This window comes from Arachis ipaensis, chromosome B4, assembly GCF_059453495.1.
Source record: "Arachis ipaensis isolate K30076 ecotype BB chromosome B4, ASM5945349v1, whole genome shotgun sequence".
NCBI classification, from domain to species: domain Eukaryota; kingdom Viridiplantae; phylum Streptophyta; class Magnoliopsida; order Fabales; family Fabaceae; genus Arachis; species Arachis ipaensis.
The window spans coordinates 141,182,031-141,203,017 of record NC_142439.1 but is presented as its reverse complement, the minus strand read 5'-3'; the positions used below and the strand labels follow the sequence as shown (position 1 = coordinate 141,203,017).

The 20,987-nt window shown below is 32.5% G+C and overlaps 3 protein-coding genes across 4 annotated transcripts; all 3 read right to left on the bottom strand.

Annotated features, from left to right (window-relative positions):
* Window positions 1-94: 94 nt before the first annotated feature.
* Window positions 95-4,671, bottom strand: LOC107635280 (rRNA processing protein-like protein). 2 transcript variants are annotated; one of them, XM_016338706.3, is made up of 14 exons: window positions 4,533-4,671; window positions 4,033-4,124; window positions 3,749-3,927; window positions 3,542-3,614; window positions 3,381-3,455; window positions 3,181-3,291; window positions 2,914-2,956; window positions 1,953-2,046; window positions 1,648-1,750; window positions 1,472-1,567; window positions 1,323-1,355; window positions 1,082-1,181; window positions 851-935; window positions 95-740 (listed from the first exon to the last, which is right to left on the bottom strand). In XM_016338706.3, the coding sequence occupies exons 2-14, from the start codon at window positions 4,114-4,116 to the stop codon at window positions 611-613; spliced, it is 1,206 nt and encodes a 401-aa protein (XP_016194192.1). In that variant the 5' UTR covers window positions 4,117-4,124; window positions 4,533-4,671; the 3' UTR covers window positions 95-610. The 2 variants fall into 2 exon arrangements, with proteins under 2 accessions (XP_016194192.1, XP_016194193.1); XM_016338707.3 differs by having other exon boundaries at window positions 4,033-4,128; window positions 4,533-4,650.
* Window positions 4,672-14,612: 9,941 nt separating this feature from the next.
* Window positions 14,613-15,299, bottom strand: LOC148569472 (uncharacterized). The gene has a single exon (XM_088485073.1). It carries the CDS (start codon window positions 15,297-15,299, stop codon window positions 14,613-14,615), a length of 687 nt encoding a protein of 228 aa, XP_088341199.1.
* Window positions 15,300-15,342: 43 nt separating this feature from the next.
* On the bottom strand, window positions 15,343-16,866 carry LOC107637253 (uncharacterized). The gene is made up of 3 exons (XM_016340685.1): window positions 16,617-16,866; window positions 15,521-16,513; window positions 15,343-15,434 (listed from the first exon to the last, which is right to left on the bottom strand). The coding sequence occupies exons 1-3, from the start codon at window positions 16,864-16,866 to the stop codon at window positions 15,343-15,345; spliced, it is 1,335 nt and encodes a 444-aa protein (XP_016196171.1).
* Window positions 16,867-20,987: the final 4,121 nt, after the last annotated feature.

The following is a 20,987-nucleotide window of genomic DNA, read 5'->3' as shown; positions in this document are numbered from 1 at the left end:
AATTTAATTTTAAAAAAAAGACTTTCAAAAACCAATTTAAAAAACAAATAATTTTTCATGAACGAACTTGACTACACTGATTATCACTTTTGTCTGTTCTTCCAACTAGTTGTATCATTTTTAAAAGAAAAATGTCAATTAGCTTGTGTCACACAAAAAAAAATTGTCAACCATTATTTGTTCACATTTACATTGAATAATATATTTCATTGTAGATAGCATTCTCTCCACTAGTGAAAATCGTTGCATACTTTTGACCTTTCTATGGTTGAAGAGATAATGCCAAAAGCCCAAAAGTGATTTGGCTTCTCCTAAAAGTGAAAATCCTTGCATACTTTAATCTTTCTTTGGCTGAAGAGATAATATAAAGAAGATGTGGCAACATATTCTAGTTAGATTTCTATGGCTGTGTAATGTTGTTCCTTCTTAAATGTGTGGACACCGAAAACAACATAAGCTAGCTTAAATTAATCAAAATCTCTTAGGCACATCTATCCTGAATAGATATGGAGTACACAGAGCAAAATTTTGGCTTGCACGGGCAAGAAATTAAATTTCCTTTGGTAGTGTTAGAAAATTGATACAACATATGTCTGTCTACCAACCATGATTATGAGGCTGCAGCAGATGATCTTTGAGTCTTCAATCCGAACAGATTCTCAAATAACTTTGGAGCCATAGGAGGAAGATTCATCGGTTGAGGGGCCATAAAGTTTACTATCTTTTCATGAACATTATACCTTCAACATCAAATCATTCAAAAGCTTGTTCAGTTAATATGATGAAAGAAACACACCGTACAAACACACCCACGGAAAGAAACTCAAAAGTATTGGCAGTCTCTTGATACCTTATCTTGCGGCTTTTTGAGGCACGGCGATCAACAATTTTTCGTTTCTTTTTTTGCATTCTCTTCAACGCATAAAATGCTGTCTCTATAAAAGAGAAATAACAGAAAATGAGGTATTTGACTTACACTATTAAAGAACAGAGTTTAAGGGCATAATATTCAGCCAGGAAATTAAAAACACTGGCAAAAAAAGAGCTATATGTGAAGATTTTCAGCCACAAAGTGTTTTACCAGATGAATTAGGATCAACTGTCTCAAAAAATTCTTTCAGTAATTGCTGATAAAATTCAGAATCATCCAGAAGTTCAGGATCACCATCAGTTTGCGCTTCCTGAGCAGAGTGAATTATAAAACAATGTCATGTAAGAAACTACAATGACGAGAGAGAACATTACTTGCTAATCATCACTTACTAGGCACACAATTGCTGACAAATCAATACTAAAATTAACCAGTAATGTATAATTCTTACCTCGTCTTTCATGTTATCCTTAACCTCGTGAACCTGGACAGTGGAGATATATGCCAGTGAGTAGACATGATGGTTAAAAAGTAAAGCCTAGCATACTCTGAAATCCACAGAACGCTTCTATAACAACTAAGATTAAGCGACCAACTTACAGATCCAAATACACTAACAGCAGATTTTCTCAACCGCATCTGTTTGATCATTCTACTGGGGTCCCTCATATAAGAAGCGACTTGATTAGTTATATCCTGTTATGAAACAACATATTATGAGTAAAATAACATGCCTCTCACATTGCAAAATCCTCAGCCCACTTTCAGAACCTGACCTGATTAAACGCATGCAATTTGCCTTTAATGGCAGCAGCACCAGTTGTCACTTGTGTCATCCTCTGCCATTTGTTGATTGACTTGTCTCTGAAAGATGCTATTCTACAAGATACAATACAATAATGAACAGAATCAGCCAGATAAACATGCATGAAGATTGTATCACAATGTTGTAAGAAAAATTCAAAATACTAAAATTTGTCAATTATACATGAAAAGAAGAGCTAAGAATCTTAATGATGCACCGAATTGAAAAAATTCATGCTGCACACAATTAGTACGCACTTAAAAATTACAATAATACCTCTTATGTGTCTGAGAAATCTGTGACCATTCTTGATCAAAATTGTCATCCAAATTCTTAGAGACTTCCAAATCTTTTGATGACCTCTCTAGACCTTCAAGAGAAAGGAAAAACTCTCTTTATAAAGGACAAGAAAAAAAATGAAAAAGCGCCTAAAAATTGAAATATTAAGGACCGAAAAAAAATTGAATTATCTTTAAAATGGAAAGGAGTAACCAGCCACCAAGAACTCTTCTTGTTAAGCTATATTTTTTTGTTTGATTCAATCATAGCAGAACAAATTATTTTGGCTAAAAGAGAGGAATCACCCAAAAATATTTGTACATGACCCGTGCCACCCATTCCTATGACTGTATATTAAGCACAAAATAGATTCACCAGATAGTTAGGTAATTCTTCCATGCATACACTTTTTCTTCCCTCTCAAAACTTATGATTTTCAACTTCAAACAGTGTCATTTTCCCAACTTTTGTTCTCTCCATTCATGCAACTATTTTGCATAAATGTTTTATGCCTTGATTGACTAATGTGATTAGAACCTCACTTCAATGATCAAGTAGATGAATGATAATGATAGGTCAGTCATACTCTGGACAGAAACCCTTGTAACATTCAACTTCAAACAATGTCATTTTCCCAACTTTTGTTCTCTCCATAACTCCATTCATGCAACTATTTTGCATAAATGTTTTATTCCTTGATTGACTAATGTGATTAGAACCTCACTTCAATGATCAAGTAGATGAATGATTATGATAGGTCAGTCATACTCTGTGGACAGAAACCCTTGCAACAAAATCCATACACCTAAAGCAGTTATAATGCTTGTATTATCTCCAATTCTTACAAGCATCAAATAAACAAGACCTTAACATAGCATGAAATGATAGCAAGCGAATGAGGATAAAATCATATAAGAAACTAGAAAGGAAAAAAAGTATTATTAAAGAAATCAATTACCGCTTGTGGCTTGGGTAATAGATGGGTTCTTTTCAAATAGAGCCTGCAATGAGGAAAGTAGTGTCAGTATTATTGAAACTAGGGAAGCTTAAACATAATGTTGTACATATGATAATCTAATATCTTCATAATCTTCAAATAAGACAACTAACATATTATGTATTAGATATGAAACAATAAAGTTACTAAAACACATACATGAAACAAGCATAAAAAACTTGTATTTTTTTTATCTTTCATATATAAGTTCCAAGTCAAGAAACACACCTCTTGGAGTTCCAATATAGAATCTAAAGTCTCCTTGGAAGAAGTAATCAAATCTGAGTATGCTACTCTAACATTTTCATCTGCTTCACAAAATGAAGACTTGACTGGATCCTGCAGACAATATGTTATCATCAGTCATGAAACTCAAATATGGTGAATAGCAAATTGCATTAAATCTTAAAATTGGGATAGGAAAAGACCTGAGGTAACCTATTTGAACTTGAAAATGGCTTCTGAAGCAAGAACCTAAGCTCAAGAATTTTGTACCAGAGGGCCTTGAAGACAGAAGTCAGTGATGTTAATATAAAACCAAAACAGAAAGAAAAAATGTTCGTTAACTATATCTAAATAAAATTATCACCTTTTGGCTTTTTACAGCTTGTCCTTTAAGGAGATCTTCATCCTTATGATGCTTCAAATTCTTAAAATTAAATCTAGAGAATGGAGACAGAATGTTATTTTTCCATAATTCATAATCCACACAATCATATGGATTGAAAAGGGAACATAATAGGTTCATCATAACTTAAGTGCTACAGAATAACACTATAAGGTTAAGAATTCTTACAGCTCCTGGTGATGAAGATCCCTATACTCTTTCTCAAGTTGTTCCATCTCATCATTGTTCCATCCACTTTGGTCTTCCTCGTCTGTTCCCTCCTCTCCATCTCCTTCCTCTTCTCCTTGTTCCTCCTCATCCTCCTCACCATAATCATCGTCGTCAAAATCATCTTTTTCCTGCTCCATCTGCATCACAAAAATAACCCCTCCATCAAAAAATAAAAAATAATGAACCTCTCTCTATACTTGCACAACATTCTAGAAACCTTGCATCACCAACACTTGACTTACCTCTTCAAACTCCATATCATTGTAGTCATCCGAATCGCTGTCACTTTTTCGCATCTTCTTAGATTTCTTTGCGGATAATCCCATTATCAAGCCTAACTTTCAAAAAAAGAGAGAAAAATAAAGTTTTCCATCAAACTCAAAATACAATAAAACCCTGGTTAGGAAACTACAATTACAGGGAGAGTAAATGAGTATGCAAACAGGTAAAGTATCCCTTAATCCATGTGAACCTTAGCACTAAAAGTAACACCAAAAAGCAAATGACAGAAGCTCTATCTCTATTCACTTAGTAACTACGAATAGTTCAATGTTCCAAATGGTGCTCATAAAAGATACTGTTCTCTACGCTCTAAATTGTTTCAGATTTCAAATTCATTAACATACCAATCGAAAAAAAGTAAAAGGAAACATCTTATTAGAAAGAATAAAAAAGGAAGCTTCAAAATACAGTGAAAATTTATTAATAAAAACAAATAAGAAAATAAGAGAAAAGGAATTACAGGAAGGAGCAGATGAAACGATGATAGAGGACGGTTGTGGTGGGCTGGTGGAAGTGACGGCGGAGGTGGCGGTGGCGGGACTTCGTGTCAGCTCTGTTATTTTATATCGAAGTGTTCCGATCTGTGTGCTTCGTGGTTTTAGAATGATATAGGTTACGGACTCGGGTATCATAACTAAGGCCCAATGTGAACCTTGATGCAGTTAATTGGGCCGTCATCAGCCGAATACAAAAGTCAATTGGGCTGGGCTGGGCTAGGCTGGGCTAGGGAAGTCAATATTATACTTTGCTAATTCTGTCCAAAAAAAAATACATTGCTAATTTATACTTTAATTTATTTGTAACTTTTATTTTAGTAAATCTTATATTCCAAACATTAGTTATTACGTTAAAGTATATTTAATATTAAATCATTTTTGTATAGTTCATCTCATGCATCGGGTAGGTGTATGCAAGATAGTAAATTCGTAATTTTTACTTTAACTTAGTCTATTATAATAAATTATAATTCGTAAAATTGTAAAACGAAACGTAAATATAATTCGTAAATTATAAAAAAATATAAAAGAATGTAAAAAATATTAACAAATAAAATAAATTTTATAATTAATTCTCAAATTAATTTTAACAAAAAAAAAAAACAATTTAGTAGTTCATAATTATATCATATGTATATGCCATAAGTCCAAGGCACCACTTGAACAAAAACAATGGACTAAACTCAATTTAACTAAAAGCAATAAAACAAATAATAAATAAAGGATATAAATTTTACCAACAAAAATATATAAAAAAACAATCAATAAGAGATATTCATAAAAAAGCAACCGAGTTCAAAAAGAAAAGAACAAAAAAAAGTTTAAAGTTTTCAAAAGAAAAGTAAAATAAAATAAAATAAGTCAATTTTATTAATCATTTCAATTTCATCCCACTCTCTTTTTGCATATCCTCTTTTATCTTTATTTTTCCTCAAAATTTTCATTTTTCACAGCATTATTTTAACTCTGTACTTTTTCTTATTATTTTTGTTTAAAATAATAATTTTTTTCGGACATATCCTTATCCCTCTTCTAATAGAATAATACCTATCCAAGTGATGAAATAGAAAAAAAGACATGATGGGTTACACATATCAGAAGCATAGAGAATGAGAGGGAAAAATGGAGAAAAATCGAAAATTCTAACACCTTTACTGCAGATTATGCTTGGGATTCAAGTTGGGGTTCTGCATTGCACAGCAAAACTAAGCTTAAGCTTTGGGCCAATTTTTTCTCAAAACGTAGGTTACTTGCAGAATCGCGATTCCGACGATTCTATGACTTTTTTCGGTGTTTCTGTGTATAAACAATTTCAGTGACTCGAGTAGTAGACGCATGACGAAGAGAGAGAATAGAAACGTAAATTCATATGTTTTCGTGAGCCAACTCGTGATTTTGTCTACCTTAGATATATGTACAAACCACTATTAATTAATATAATCTAGATTACTTGATAGACTAATTTAGTCTTTAGGATATAACAAATACTTTTTAATACCAATATTAAAAGTTTGGGGTAAATAATACTAAGTATTCTTAGGTTATGTTTAAAAGGGAGTTTGAGACGGAGAAACAGAAACGGAAAAATAAAGATTGGGAGAGAGACTAAATTAAGTTTTTGGATTGTGTTTGGGATAAAATATACTAGACTGAGTTATGTTTCAGTATTATGTTTGATTTAAGATAAATATAGAGATTAAGAAATAAATTTAAAATTTAAAATAATGAGAGTATTTTAAAAAAAATGTTATTAAAGTTTTAGTTTCTATTCCTAAAAATTTTAGTCCATTATGTTTCCACCTTTTTAAAGCGTTTATTTTGAGATACTGAGACAGAGACTGAGAGACTGAGACTCAGTATCATGTTTGTTGGTTCAGAGACTGGTACTAAAATTTCTGTCTCTGTCCCTAAAATTTCAGTATTTTAGTACCTCCAAAAAGTAGAGACACAGGGGACTAAAATTTTTAGAGATGGAGATTGAAACTTTAATAACATTTGATACCTAAAATATTCTCATTTCAATTAATTAATTCCAATTTTACTCTTTGTACAAATTAAATTAGAGTTTCATTCTTGTTTCAATTTCTGTCTCCCACTTTACACCAAACAGAATACTGAGATTTATTTCAATCTCTGTCTCTTAGTTTCTGTCTCTCAATCTCAGTCTTTTCGTCTCTATCTCTCCACCAAACACTACCTAAGGTATTAAAGAGACTGAAATTTTGTGTTCCAAAATTAAAATTTTAATTATAATCTCTAATCATCAGGTACAATCCTCAATCTCAATATTTTGGCCTCAATCTCAATTCCATTCCTAAGAAACAAACAAAGCTAAAAATTTTAATATATCACAATTTATCATGTTCTCATGAAAAATAAACATTCCATCAAATACTGTAAAATACATTCAACATGGAAAGAGAACACATGACCTCTTACTTTTACTATTAGTCATAAGTGAAAGTTCGTCCGAGATGTTCATTTAAGAGTAAAATATCGTTTTGTCTTTAATGTTTAGATTAAGTATTAAAGTTGTCGCTAATATTTAAATCGTCTCATTTAAGTTTTTAACGTTTCAAAATCGTTTCAATATTATCTTGCCGTTGGTGATCTGTTAACATAATTGACGGTAGGACAAAATCGAAACGATTTTAAAATGTTAAAAACTTTAATAAAGCAAAAACGTTGGAGACAAAAATGATATATTACTCTTAAAAAAATTACCAAATTAAGTAAAATAAAAATAAAATTTTAACGAAATAAATTGCATTATAAATTTAAAATTTATACTCATATTTATAGAATGGCTAGTATATAAACTTTTGAAAAAAAAATATGGTACATATATAATAAAATATAAATTATACTTTTTATTCCGTAGTATATAATATATTGAATTTTTTAATATTTAATTTAATTTAATTTAATTTAATTTTTATTTTTTAAATAAATTTTAATGTTTTAATAATTTCTAATAAAAATTTCAAAAATATTTGGATAGGTTTATAAGTGATTTTTTTTAACTTTTAACTTATGAAAATGTGTAGTATTAATGTCTGGTACAATTTTCAAAACAAAATTGCAGCTTTCTAAAAAGCTATTTTGGTGCTTAAGGAGAAGTTAAAAAAAATGACTTCTTTCATAATAAAAAGTTTTTTATCAACTTTCTCTTAAAATAAGTACTTTTATAACTAAAAAATAAAACACAAAATAACTTATTTATAAGCTACTTTTAATATAAGCATTTATTGTTTAAGCTATTTCTTCAAAAGTAACTTAATTAAGTTGTTTACCCAAATTAGAGCTTATGTCATGGCTTGTTAACTATAGACAAATATATTTATTAAAGTATTGGATAAAATAAATTTTTTATCTTTATCATTGATTAGTCCATTTTTTTCAATTTAATAAACAATTAGTCATTTTTTTAATCCAATTATTCTATCTTTTAAAATAATAAAAGTCAATGTCTTGAATATTTTAAAATGAGCTTCATTCTATGCAAATTCCAAGTTGGTGAAAAATTCTCATTCTTGAAAACACACACTTGAACCATACTGCTAGTTGGCTAGGAGGTGGGAAGTGGAAGTGACGCGCGGATGGGGCGCGCGTGAAATGATATAGTGAGGGTAGAGAGTATCCAATGATTGTGGAGAGGAGGTGTCTGGTTACAAAGGGACAAAGTGGAGACGCACGAGTGCAAAGTGGGACCACGTGCCACAACACATGCACGTGAACTCCAACGTGTTCCCCACGTGACTCCCTCCCCCTCTTTGTCCCCAACAACGAACAACCTCAAATCCTTTCAACGCTTTCCCTTCTCACACACCACCCACTTATAACATTCTCTCTCTTTTATTTTTTCATGTATATATTCCTTACAAAATCTATTAAATTAAATCCCTCTGTTTAATTTTTTTCCTTCGAAGTATTTTGTATATATTCTATTTCTCCTTCTAATAATTTTGAGTTATTATATTCTTCTTCTTAACTTTTAGTTAGTAGTACTGAAATAATTGTCTTCTGACTAATAGAGTATAATTAGAGTACCATTATTATTTTATATTATAAATGCTTTACTTGTACTTTTCCAAAAATTATTGGACAAACTTTTGATTGTTACGTTGGGACGGTCAGTTGCAACTTGCAAACCCTATGGCTTTTCTTTTTCAAAGATAAATTAATTTGTGACGTTAATTATTGGTGACTATGTATGATTAAATTATTTTGGTAATTAAATTTAATTAAATTAATATAAAAAAAAGAAAAATAACATAGTTAAATATAATAATTATAAAAAAAATTTGTTTACCTAACATATTTTTTAAGTTAATTGGATTGGGTCGCGTCGATCGGTAATATATTTTCTTCGGCATATTCAAAGCGAATTAAATTGATTTAATTAATCAACATAAGCTTTGTTTAATTTTCTTTTATATCCTTTTCAAGTTCATTTAATTTTTTTCCTATATATAATGTTTGGCGAAAATTTAATATAATTTCTCCATTATATATAAATAAAAAAACTTTGCAACCTTGTACCAATACCAACTAAACCATCGCATGCACATCCTTAATTATTAGAGGAACAAAAGCTACATTTGAGTGGATGAAAAGCAATGGAATATTTTGTAAGAACTAAATCATTCACCACCTTGAAGGAACGGCAACTATTATGTCTAAGTGGATAGAAAGTTGTAGAATATTATTGCACGTGGAATAATAAGATAAAAAATACTTAAAAAGTTATTATTGAGATATTTTGGAATGATGTGATTGGGTATAGAACTTATTCCAATATTCTACTCTTTCTTTTAATCTAATTTAGGTGGAAATAAAATGAGTTAGAATTACCTAGTGTAAGTATTTATGCGATAGATACATGAAAAAATGTCTATTTCTTTATCTTTATGTTTTAAATTTTTTAAATAATTTTTTAAATAATTTTTTTATTGATATATTTAACTTATGTAAAGTAATCTTATATATTTCTGTTCCCATTTAAAGAATACTGAAAAATAACATTAAAAAAAATAAAAAAATAGATTAAAAAAGCAAATATCCAGTATATATAATAAATAAATATCTCAATATTTTGAAAAAAAAATGTATGTGTACAATTTTCTATAAGTAACTAACACTTGAATTTATACAAATCTTTAATTACATACAGCACATTTCATATATATATATATATATATATATATATATATATATATATATATATATATATATATATATATTGTATTTTTTGGTCTCGTATCTAAATAGATTTTAATGTTATTTATATTAATATTTTTATTCAACCAAAAACAAAAATAAAAAATAATAAAATTATTAACAAAACACTAAAGAATTAAATAAATACCTAATTATCTCAACTTATCCAAAACTTTTCTGTGTATATATTGAATTCTCATATGTACTACCTTATCCTAAATTCCTAAACTTCCAAGCTCTCAATTAATTAAAAATGTGTTCCATTCATTCACATTTAAAACCCTTATTATTCCTAAAAAAATCATTAGTAAAACATAAATGTTTGGTGATCAAATAATTTTTTAACTAAATTTAATCAAGTTATCACGCTTTTTTTTTTATACATGTAGTGTCCTTATTTTTTTTTTGCTGCAACCACCCTTTATTTTAGATTTTTTTGTTATAGTCGTTAAGAAAGGGAATATAATATTGTGTGTAAAGACAACGTTGTCATCGTGTATTTTTTGTTTAAATGATTTTTGAGTTGAAGAGATAACGATGAAGGTGAAAAAAAAAAGTTAAAAGACTTTTGTCTTTGCTAGTGAATCATGTCAAAAAATAAACTGAAAATTGTTATGATTAAAGAAAAAAATACTAGAAATTAATTTTTGTATTAATTTTCTTAAAAAACTAAATATCTGTTTTTAAAATTTTTAAAACATAATTTAGATAATTACTCAAATTTTAAAAATAAAAAAATATATTGTACCCTAAAAAAGTTTTAAGGTCAACAATATATAGGTGAGTTTTTTTATTTTTAATATTAGGATAGATTGTGGATAATATCCATAAATGAGGTTCCGAATGTGTTATGCACCGATATGAATTTGATAATTGGCATATTTAGAAATCGTTAATAACGATTTTAAACAAATTGTGAATAGCGTTTTCTATTAGGAGAGAGAATGTGAAAAGAAAAGCTGGAGATGTTGGATCAAGTGAGAATGACTAGGATCAATAAATAAAATGAGGGTACCGATTCATGGGGGGTAAGCAGAGAGATAGCGGATAGCAACCGCAAGATGGGCGATCTACGTTCGGGAAGCATGAATCAAATCGGTACTTCCAATTTGATGCTGTGTCCACGTGGCTCGCATGTGGTGAGCCCCTGTGTGGTCCGTGACTCCTCTCTCCCCAGAAGCTCTCACTTATCATTGAGAAGACCAAAACATCAAAACACAAAGTGTGTGTTAACTCTCTGCTCTCTGTTTCGGTTCCTTTCTTTTTAAGTGCCATTGTTTTTATATGAAGGTTGCATGTTTTGTGGAACTTCAGATTTATCTTTTTTAAGATGGGGAAGAAAAAAATCTCAATGGATAAACATATTGTGAAATATCTTGATCATCTTTTATATGTAAGTAATTTTTTTGTCTATAAAATTATTTATAATGTTAACATCAATTATAAGTTGGTTAAATGAACTTAGTACTGTTATAGAATAAAAGTTAGCTATAATAATAAATTTGAGTATAATAAGTTAATGTGAACATGATAGTTAATCTAAATAAACCCATAAGTACTCTGTTTTTAAGAGTTTAGTGGCTTTTTTATTTTTTTAATCGTTATTATCAATATCGATATAGTTATTATATGTTTACATGATAGTGTTATTATGGAGTAAAAGTTAGTTATAATTATAAATTTGACTGTAATAAGTTAATGTTAATATGAACATGATAGTTAATCCAAATAAACACGTTAGTATCCTATTTTTAAGAGTTTAATGGCTATTTTATTTTTTTAGTTATTATTATTATTATTATTATTATTATTATTATTATTATTATAGACTAAAAATGAAGTTAGTTATCATAATTGATTTGAGTGTACAAAATTAATATATATAAACATGGTAGTTAGTCCAAATAAATATGTGAGTATCCTGATTTTAAGAGTTTAGTGGCTATTTTATTTTTTAATTATTATTATTATTATTATTATTATTATTATTATTATTATTATTATTATTATTATTATTATTATTGAGATAATTATAGGTTTATTGATAGTGTTATTAAGTTTTAATAGTTATTGTGATTACAGTTGTTATAATTCATTTTTAATAGTTTCATTTCCTAGTGCATTTCCATACTTATTAACATTGATATTGTTATTGTTGTTATTATCATTATTATTTTAACAGTTATAATTATGTGTTGATTATTTTTGTTAGGGTTCTAAAGTAATTGGACTGAGACACTTATATGCTCCAGAACCATATGATCGGAGAATAGAACCCTATCTAAGAGCCGCTGGCTTTTACAATGGGTCTCAGATTCGAAAAATTTCAGGACAAATAGTCCTGATAAATGCCTTGGTAGAACGGTGGAATCCAGTGACTCATACGTTCCATCTTCCTATAGGTGAATGTACTATCACTTTAGAAGATGTAGCTTTGATACTTGGGCTTCAAGGAACTGGGCTACCAGTTACAGGGCCAACCAACAGTAATCACGGATCCATGGTGCAAGAATGTCTGATGAACTTTGGAGTTGCCCCAACAGCGAGTGAATGCAGAAGTAGCTTTATCAAGCTAACATGGTTGCGTAATGTTAAGCATGGAATAATTTTGACTACTCATGAGGCTATGGAGCGTTATACCAGGTACCACATTATTATGTCGCTGTTTGGTACCACGTTATTTGCTGACAAATCCGGTGTAGGGGTGCATTGAAAATTTCTACCCTTGCTCCGTGATATTCCTAGAATCAGGACATATAGTTGGGGATTAGCTTGTCTTGCCCACTTGTATAGGTCTCTGTGTAGGGCCACGCAATATGATTGCAAAGATTTGGATGGGCCTTTAGCACTGTTGCATGTATGGACAGGTGGAATGAGTGGGATGCCTCTTCGAGTGAGTTTACACGGTGGACACCTGCACATTTTAGGCAAATGCTTGATAACATTACAAATGCTAATGTATGTCATTATTATTGCTTATGTTTCATTCATCCTCTAATTTTATACCATGCGTTATTTTCATTGTTAAGAGGTTTGCCTAATCTAGTGTTTTTCTGTTGACATGGTTTTTGTGGGACCCATATAGTGCGCGACATCTCGGACCCGATTTCATGCTGCATGACATGTATGAGGATGCACGCATGTGGCTTGCACCGTCTCCACTCATTTCCTTCGAGTGCATTGAGTGGTGCCCAACCGATAGGGTTAAGAGACAATTCGGGAGACGACAAGACCCACCGGAGAGTCCAAAGGTTCTTGGAGATGCACACAACATGTTGTTGACGGGTCCAAAAAATTATAACTGGTCCAGCAGTGGAGTGAATGGATCACTTTGTGGCAAGGCAGACAATGGGATGTGCTTGGTTCAGAGATAGTTGATAATTTTGACCCGTCAGATGTTTACACAGATTGGCACCATAGAGAATTTGCTGAACAGATACAGTTGTCTGCTCGTGTAGACCAACCACAGCCGCATCCATCACCCTAGGCACGTCCACGGTCACCATCGCCACAGCGACAACCATGTCCACCACCGCCGACACACCCACCACAGTCACAGCCACCATCGCATCCTAGTGAAGCTGGATGGATTCCAACTCAGGGTGAAATGGCTATACAAAACATGGAAATAGAACATCTATATGTCCCATAATTTGATGCACCACATACTCATTACAGCCCACAATTGACAGAGGCAATGGTAGAAACTACCTGGGATCAGATCATCGGGTTCATGCAAGATCCAAGTACGCCCCAAATGTCTAATGTGCTGGATCCGACCCAACATCCCATATACCAGCAGGAGTTATATCCGGAAGAGGTGCCACAACCACCTCAAGTGGTGCCTGATAGATTGTCTTTCGATTCACAAGTACATTGACCTACCAGTTCCTCTTATTCAGCCGCTAGAGTGTCACTTGACTCCAGCAGAAGCGATTGGGGTCGAGGTATTGGTCACGAATACAACTCTAGAACTAGTGCATATATTCCAAGAATTGATCATAATCTCATTGATTCATCAATCCAGGAGACACATGAAGAAGACCAGTTTGCACAATGCAGATACAGTCCATACCGTGATAAGATGGACTCAAGTGACGACGATAATGAGGAAGAAGATTCGGATGAAAGTGAGGATGATGATGACGACGAAGATAACAATGGGCAGCCTAGGCCGACCAGAGGTAATTCATTTTTAATTATTACAATGTGATGGTATTGTAGCGTCTGTCTGTATTATTATCACTCTGAAATAAATGTGATTTATGTTATAATTATTACATACATGTACATTGAGATATGATGTTAATGTTGGCAGGTGTGACTGGAACAGCAACAAAATAAGAACGGGATAAAGGCTACAATTTAAGGGTAGATCCACCCTGTCGTAGCCAAAAGAGATATACCCCATCAGCGATAAAGAAAGCAATGTCGAACAAGTACAAAAAAGTGGTGAACACAGTAAAAAAAAAATTTACAAAATATGTGTAGCAAATTGGTTTGTCATTCCACGATGTATTTTGTGAATTCAAAATTCTAGTTTGATGTGCTAGTTAAATTTATTTATGTACATGCTATGACAAACTACTAGATTCTACTTTGATGTGCTAGTTAATGGCAAAGTCCGTGATGTTAATTTTATTTATGTACTACTAGAATCTATAACCATGCTATGAGAAACTACTATATTCACTAAAAATATAAATGCTTAACCTGGATACATACTTTTTCTTCATTACTAGTAGATTGTAATTGGCAATAATATACTCAACGTCGTTTTAAAATATGTAATGTACGCCCTTAGCCTTTCCTATATTATACACTTACGGTGGGTCTGCCTCGCGTGCACTAAATCCGGCGTGCTGGGGGCACCTACTACGACTATGTCCTTCTACACAGCATAGCCTACAACGTCTTGGACCTCGCATTGATCGTGTGTCCATCTCATTCAAGAAGCGAGTTTGTTTGGAAAGACCTTTGGTAACTCTCTTAAATGAAGGATTAGGTATCATCCGTGGCCCTCCATACACGGGCCATGTTGTTGGGTTGCCCAATGGCTTAAATCTAGCTCTGTACACCTTTCGGATCTCATCCATCCGATACACCTCATGAACGTAAACTTGCCAATCAAGACATTGGTTTGCATAACATGCAAAAACGTGACGACATGGAAAGCGATCTACCTGAAAATAACCACAGTCACAGTGCCTACGTCGCAAGTCTACCGCATATTCAACACCGCTGGGCATCTCCCTCACCTCGAAAACCTCATTCTGCCTATCGAAGCAACTAACCATGATGTTTCCAGCCGCAATTAAATTTTGCTGAATTTTTTCGGTCATTATTTCGGAGAATAAGTGTCCGGCTCGAAGATGAGTCTCAGCGTCATCCCTTTTCCTTGTGAACAACTCATTCAGTCTGTAAAAAGTCGCCTTTACAAGTGCTGTGATGGGAAGATTGCGTGCACCCTTCAACACCCCATTGATGCACTTCACTAGATTTTTCGTCATATGACCCCATCGATGACCACCATCATATGCCAAAGAGTGTTGCTCATGGGGAATCTAGCCAGCAAGTGTATGCCTCACCCCAACTGCGCAACCTCTGGTAACGGATTTCGTATTCATCCACCGTCTTAGAATAGCCTGGACAAAAAGATACAACGATAACCACCATTGGAAACATAACCACAAGATGCATAAAATATTATATAGAACACATTGTTAATTACCTATGTTCACCACAAGCTTTTGCATGAACGGTGCCTTGAACTTCCTCAAGAAGTTGGATGCTATGTGCCTCATGCAAAACATGTGTCTGGCCCTTGGCGGCTCCCATGCTCCATCACAACGTGAAACTGCTGACCTAATAGACTTGTGTCGATCAGAGATAAGTCCCATCACATCCTTTGTCACCACATGGGTTCGCAAATGACGAAGAAAAAAGAACCATGCATCTGATGTCTCCCCCTCTACAAGCGCAAACGCAATTAGCACAATATTGTTGTTGCCATCTTGAGAAACTGCGACCAACAACGCTCCTTTATATTTTCCATACAAGTGTGTGCCATCTACCTGTACAACCGGCTTGCAATTCCTAAATGCTCTTATACATGGGTAGAAACTCCAGAAAATTCGGTTTAGAACCCTGACATCCTGAACCAATTCATCCCCATGGTAGCAAGGTAACGTTTCATATTCGACGGCTACTGATGGCTCTTTCTTCACCATTGCCTCAAACCATATGGGCAATGCTTCATAAGAGGCTTCCCACCCTCCAAAAATTTTTTCAACTACCTTCTGCTTAGCCAACCATGCTTTGCGATAACTAATCATGTAGTTAAACTTCGATTGGACATCTGCAATCACTGATCGCACCTTTATGGATGGATCGGCCTCTATCAATGGCTTAATTGCTTCTGCAATAGTGTTTGAGTCCAACTTCGAATGATCCTGAGAAATAGTGGCTCTAGTACAAGTATGGTTGCCATTGTATCGTCTAATCTCCCAATAATACTTTCTTCGCATCATGCTAACCCTGATAAGCCAATCACAGCTTTGCCCATATTGCACACATTTCGCGTAAAATGTCGTCGGCTCAGACTTAAAAACCCGATAATCAACACCTCTGTGAATGGTATAATCTTTAACTGCCTTGATCACAGCCTCTCTAGAATTAAATTTCATCCCTATGACAAATTCACCATCTTTGACCATAGGTGGATCTGCAATAACGCCGCCAACCCATATTTACACAGTGCATAATATTAATACACAAACATAATATTTAAAGTACTAATCCAAATACAGTGTGATGCAACTACAAACCTGCATTGGCATACTCCGAAAATTCTGGAGTATTCATGGCATCGAGATCCAAAGCGCGCATGAAAGACGGTTCTTCGAATGGATGCTCACTCGCTAGTGCATTTGCGACGTCTTCGACGTCCGACTCAATGGTGCAGTCCTCTTGTTCCTCGTCTGCATTCGGATCAACGAAATAGTAATTTCCTTCATATTCCTCTTCGCTGTCACCGTTATAACTTTCCCAATCAAAATCATGATCATATTGTTCCATCGTATTTGGTAATTGGTCAAACTCCACATACAGCTCAATAATAGACACTTGTGATTGGGCTTGATAGTAGATTGAGAACATCTCTTGCAGACTTGTGTCATCATTGATGCACGTCGCATGAAATTGAACGAATCTACCGAATACTAATATAGGTCGTCTGTATAAAATATTTGTCACCCTCTTTGGCATATGAGGATCTATATTTTGACAACTATAACTCTTAAATTCTTCGAACGACACCATAAAAAAAAAGAACAAATATACAAGGATTATTACACATAAATATCACACCTTCAGCTGTTTCAAATAAAGTTTGACTATTATAATAAATTTTAAAACTAATATTATTATTCATTTTTGTTATCACAAAAATTATATTTCTATTATAATTTCTAACACGAATTAACGAAATATCATAGTATCAAAATGAAATATTTATATAACTAAAATAAACAAAAAAAATTTACCTAATAACAAACAACAAAAAAATTACTTGCACACAGGAAAGAAGAGAAACAATAAAAAGAATAAGAAGTATAAGAAGAGTATTAGAAAGAGAAAAGGAAATCGAGAATTGCAAGACATTACATTCACGCACGCACTCTATATATAGAGAAGTTAATAAACAAATCGTTACTCACGTTTACGAATTAAATAATTTCAAAATTAATAAAAAAGGAAATCGACACTAACGATTTCATGTTCCTATAGATTCAGAACTTATTTTTGTCCTACTTGAAATCGTAAGTCCCATTTTCTATATTTTTTGTCCTATTCAAAAATCGTTAGTCTCATTTTTATAGTTTTTTTATCTTTTCTGAAATCGTCAATAACGATTTCTTGTTATATTTTCTCAATCTCTATATCAATGTATTACACTAAACTAACATAATATCTCCCTGTTACACCTATGTTTTGATAATATCTAAAAAAATTAGCCACAATAGGTGTAGTATTATTATTTTATGTACGGATAGTAATTTTTCTCTGTAAAAAAAAAAAAGAGTGACGCGATCGTGATGATTGAGGGTTCAAGGCGGTGATAAATTATGACATGAGTGAATATGGTAAGTGACAAGCTAAGGACAAATGTGTTAGCAAGTAGGGGTGGAAAAAGGCCAGGCGGCCTGTCAGGGGCCTGCAGCCTGACCTGTGTTTGGCCTGGCCCTGGCCTGGCCTGTTATAAAATAGGTACAGGCCCAAGCTCTTTTAAAAGCCTTAATACATTAATAAGCCAGGCTTAGGCTCACTAATTAGCCTTATAGGCCTGTCAGGCCTACCTGGACCTGTTAAAATATAATTAAATATATAAATAATTATTTATTATTAATAAAATTATGAGATATTTTAAATTTATTATATTTTATTATAAATATTTTTGTATATTTTAAATATGTTAAAAGTTTAAAATTTTTTACAAATATTAAATATATGACATATTACATATAACTATTTTTATTAAAAAATAATTTTTTAAATAATATTTTTATTTTTGTAAAAAAAAATTAGCAGGCCTTTTAACAGGCTTCAGGCCAGGTCAGGCTGAATAACAGGCCAGGCCTAGTACTTTATAAAGAGCCTATAACAGGCTGCAGGCCAGGCTCAGGCCAATCAACTGTATGACAGGCCAGGCCTGTTAAGAACAAAGCCTGGCCTGGCCTGACCTGTTTCCACCCCTATTAGCAAGTAGCAACTGTTTCTCTCTTCCTAAATCGTAGTAGCACTGCTTGATTTATGAGTTTCTTAAATATTCTAAAAGAAAGAGAAAATAGATATAAAATAAAAAATATAAATAGATAATTTTAATATTAATATTTATTAATATAATTATGTTAATATAATAAAGATGTTTTATATATATCTATTAATATATATAATAATTTATTTGTAAAAGAGAGATAAAAAAGAACAGTATATGAAAAAGGAGAGAAGTGATTTTATTGTTTTAATTGTATGTAGCTTTGGCATGAATTTATGCCTATTTATATACCTACAATAGTATTGTCTTTTTGTTTCATTAATTTCAATCTGTATTGATAAAATGAATTCTCATTCTGAAAAGAGTGAACTACCCATTAAATGGACATCCACATGCTTATCACAACACTCCCCCTTGGATAACCATTTAAGATTATGCCTCATTAAAATTTTACTAAAGAAAAATTCAATGAAAAAAAACTTTAATAAATGAAAAAGAGTACAAAATCCTTTTGTGATGGGGACTGTCTCATTAAAAATCTTGTCAAGAAAAATCCAATGGAAAAAAACCTGACCAAAGAAAAAAGAGTACAGTCTCTCCCTCTCGTCGACATTATTTAATATCTCAAAATCGGTGTATCCCAATCTGATGTACCAATTTTTCAAAGGAGGATTTTGGGAGTGACTTTGTAAACAAATCTGCCAGATTATCGCTTGAGAGGATCTGTTGGACATCAAGTGTTCCTTGATTTTAAAGATCATGAGTGAAGAAAAATTTGGGAGAAATATGCCTTGTTCTATTGCCTTTGATGTATCCACCCTTGAGTTGAGCAATGCATGCTATATGCCTGTATTATCTTAAAACAAGACAGTTGGAGCTATCTTATGACCAATCAGTCCACATGATGACATAATATATTGGATCAAACTCTTGAGCCAAAACATTTGTGACTAGTTTCATATATCGCTAGTATTTCAGCATGATTAGAAGATGTTGCTGTAATCGTCTGTTTCGTGGATCTCCATGATATAGCTGTTCCACCATATGTGAACAGGTATCCTATTTGAGATCTCCCTTTGTGTGGACCAGACAAGTATCTTGCATCTGCATAGCCTACTAGTTATGACTTGGATCCATATGGATAAAACAATCCCAAGTCAACCGTTCTATGAAAATATCGAAAGATTTGTTTGATTCCACTCTAATGCTTTCTGGATGGAGAGGAACTATACCTTGCTAGTAACTTCAAAACAAATGATATATCGGGTCGTGTGTTATTAGCAAGATATATTAGCGCTCCAATAGCACTAAGATATGGTACTTCAGGACCAAGGATATCTTCATTTTCTTCTTTAGGACGAATTTGATCATTTTTCACATCCAAAGACCTTACGATCATTGGGGTACTTAATGGATGTGAATTATCCATATAAAATCTCTTCAAAATTTTTTCTGTGTATGTTGTCTGATGAATAAAGATCCCATTTTTTTATGCTTGATCTGCAGGCCGAGAAGAAATTTAGTCTTTTCAAGATCTTTCATCTCAAACTCTTCTTTTAGAACTTTTATAATTGTTGGAATCCCTTCATGAGTTCCAATGATATTTAAATTATCAACGTACACATCAATTATAATGAATCAAGATGCAGATTTCTTTATGAAAACACATGGACAGATATCATCATTATTGAATCCGTTTTTGGCCAGATACTCAGTAAGACGATTATACCACATTCGTCCAGATTGCTTTAGACCATATAAAGATCTTTGCAACTTAACTGAGTATAACCCCTGCGAATATTCATTGGATGGTTTAGACATCTTTAGTCCCTCAGGGACATTCATATAAATATCACAATCTAATGATTCGTATAAATAGGTTGTTACCACATCCATGAAATGTATATGTAGTTTATGGTATGCAGATAAACTGACCAAATAATGCAATGTTATTGTATCCACTACAGGAGAATATGTTTCTTCATAATCTATATCGGGCCTTTGTGAAAAACCTTGTGCTACAAGTTGAGCTTTGTAGCGCACAACTTCATTTTCTCATTTCGTTTTCTCACAAATACTCATCTGTATCCAACAGGTTTTACATCTCCTGATGTACGGACTACAGGTCAAAAGACTTCACGTTTTGCAAGTGAGTCTAACTCAGCCTTCATAGCTTCTTCTCATTTTGGCCAATCATTCCTTTATCGACATTCTTCGACTGTTCTTGGCTCAAGATCCTTACTTTCATGCATGATATTTAATGCCACATTATATGTAAATATTTCATTGGCAATTGTCTTATTTCGGTCCCATTTTTCTACTGTAAAGACATAATTTATCGAGATCTCGTCATTTTTCCAATTTTTAGGTACCTGAACGTCTTTTGGCGTCAAAATTATATCAAAATTTTGGACAATTGCAA

Excerpts from the sequence above, each read along its gene's own strand:
- LOC107635280 (XM_016338706.3), bottom strand. The coding sequence starts at position 4,116 with ATGGGATTATCCGCAAAGAAATCTAAGAAGATGCGAAAAAGTGACAGC. Across the intron at positions 3,615-3,748 it reads GATCTTCATCACCAGGAGCT|ATTTAATTTTAAGAATTTGA; the intron begins GTAAGAATTCTT and ends TCCATTCTCTAG. Across the intron at positions 1,356-1,471 it reads CTGTTAGTGTATTTGGATCT|GTTCACGAGGTTAAGGATAA; the intron begins GTAAGTTGGTCG and ends TCCACTGTCCAG.
- LOC148569472 (XM_088485073.1), bottom strand. The coding sequence starts at position 15,299 with ATGACGAAAAATCTAGTGAAGTGCATCAATGGGGTGTTGAAGGGTGCA.
- LOC107637253 (XM_016340685.1), bottom strand. The coding sequence starts at position 16,866 with ATGGAACAATATGATCATGATTTTGATTGGGAAAGTTATAACGGTGAC. Across the intron at positions 16,514-16,616 it reads TTCGGAGTATGCCAATGCAG|ATCCACCTATGGTCAAAGAT; the intron begins GTTTGTAGTTGC and ends GCGTTATTGCAG. Across the intron at positions 15,435-15,520 it reads AAAGCTTGTGGTGAACATAG|GCTATTCTAAGACGGTGGAT; the intron begins GTAATTAACAAT and ends CTTTTTGTCCAG.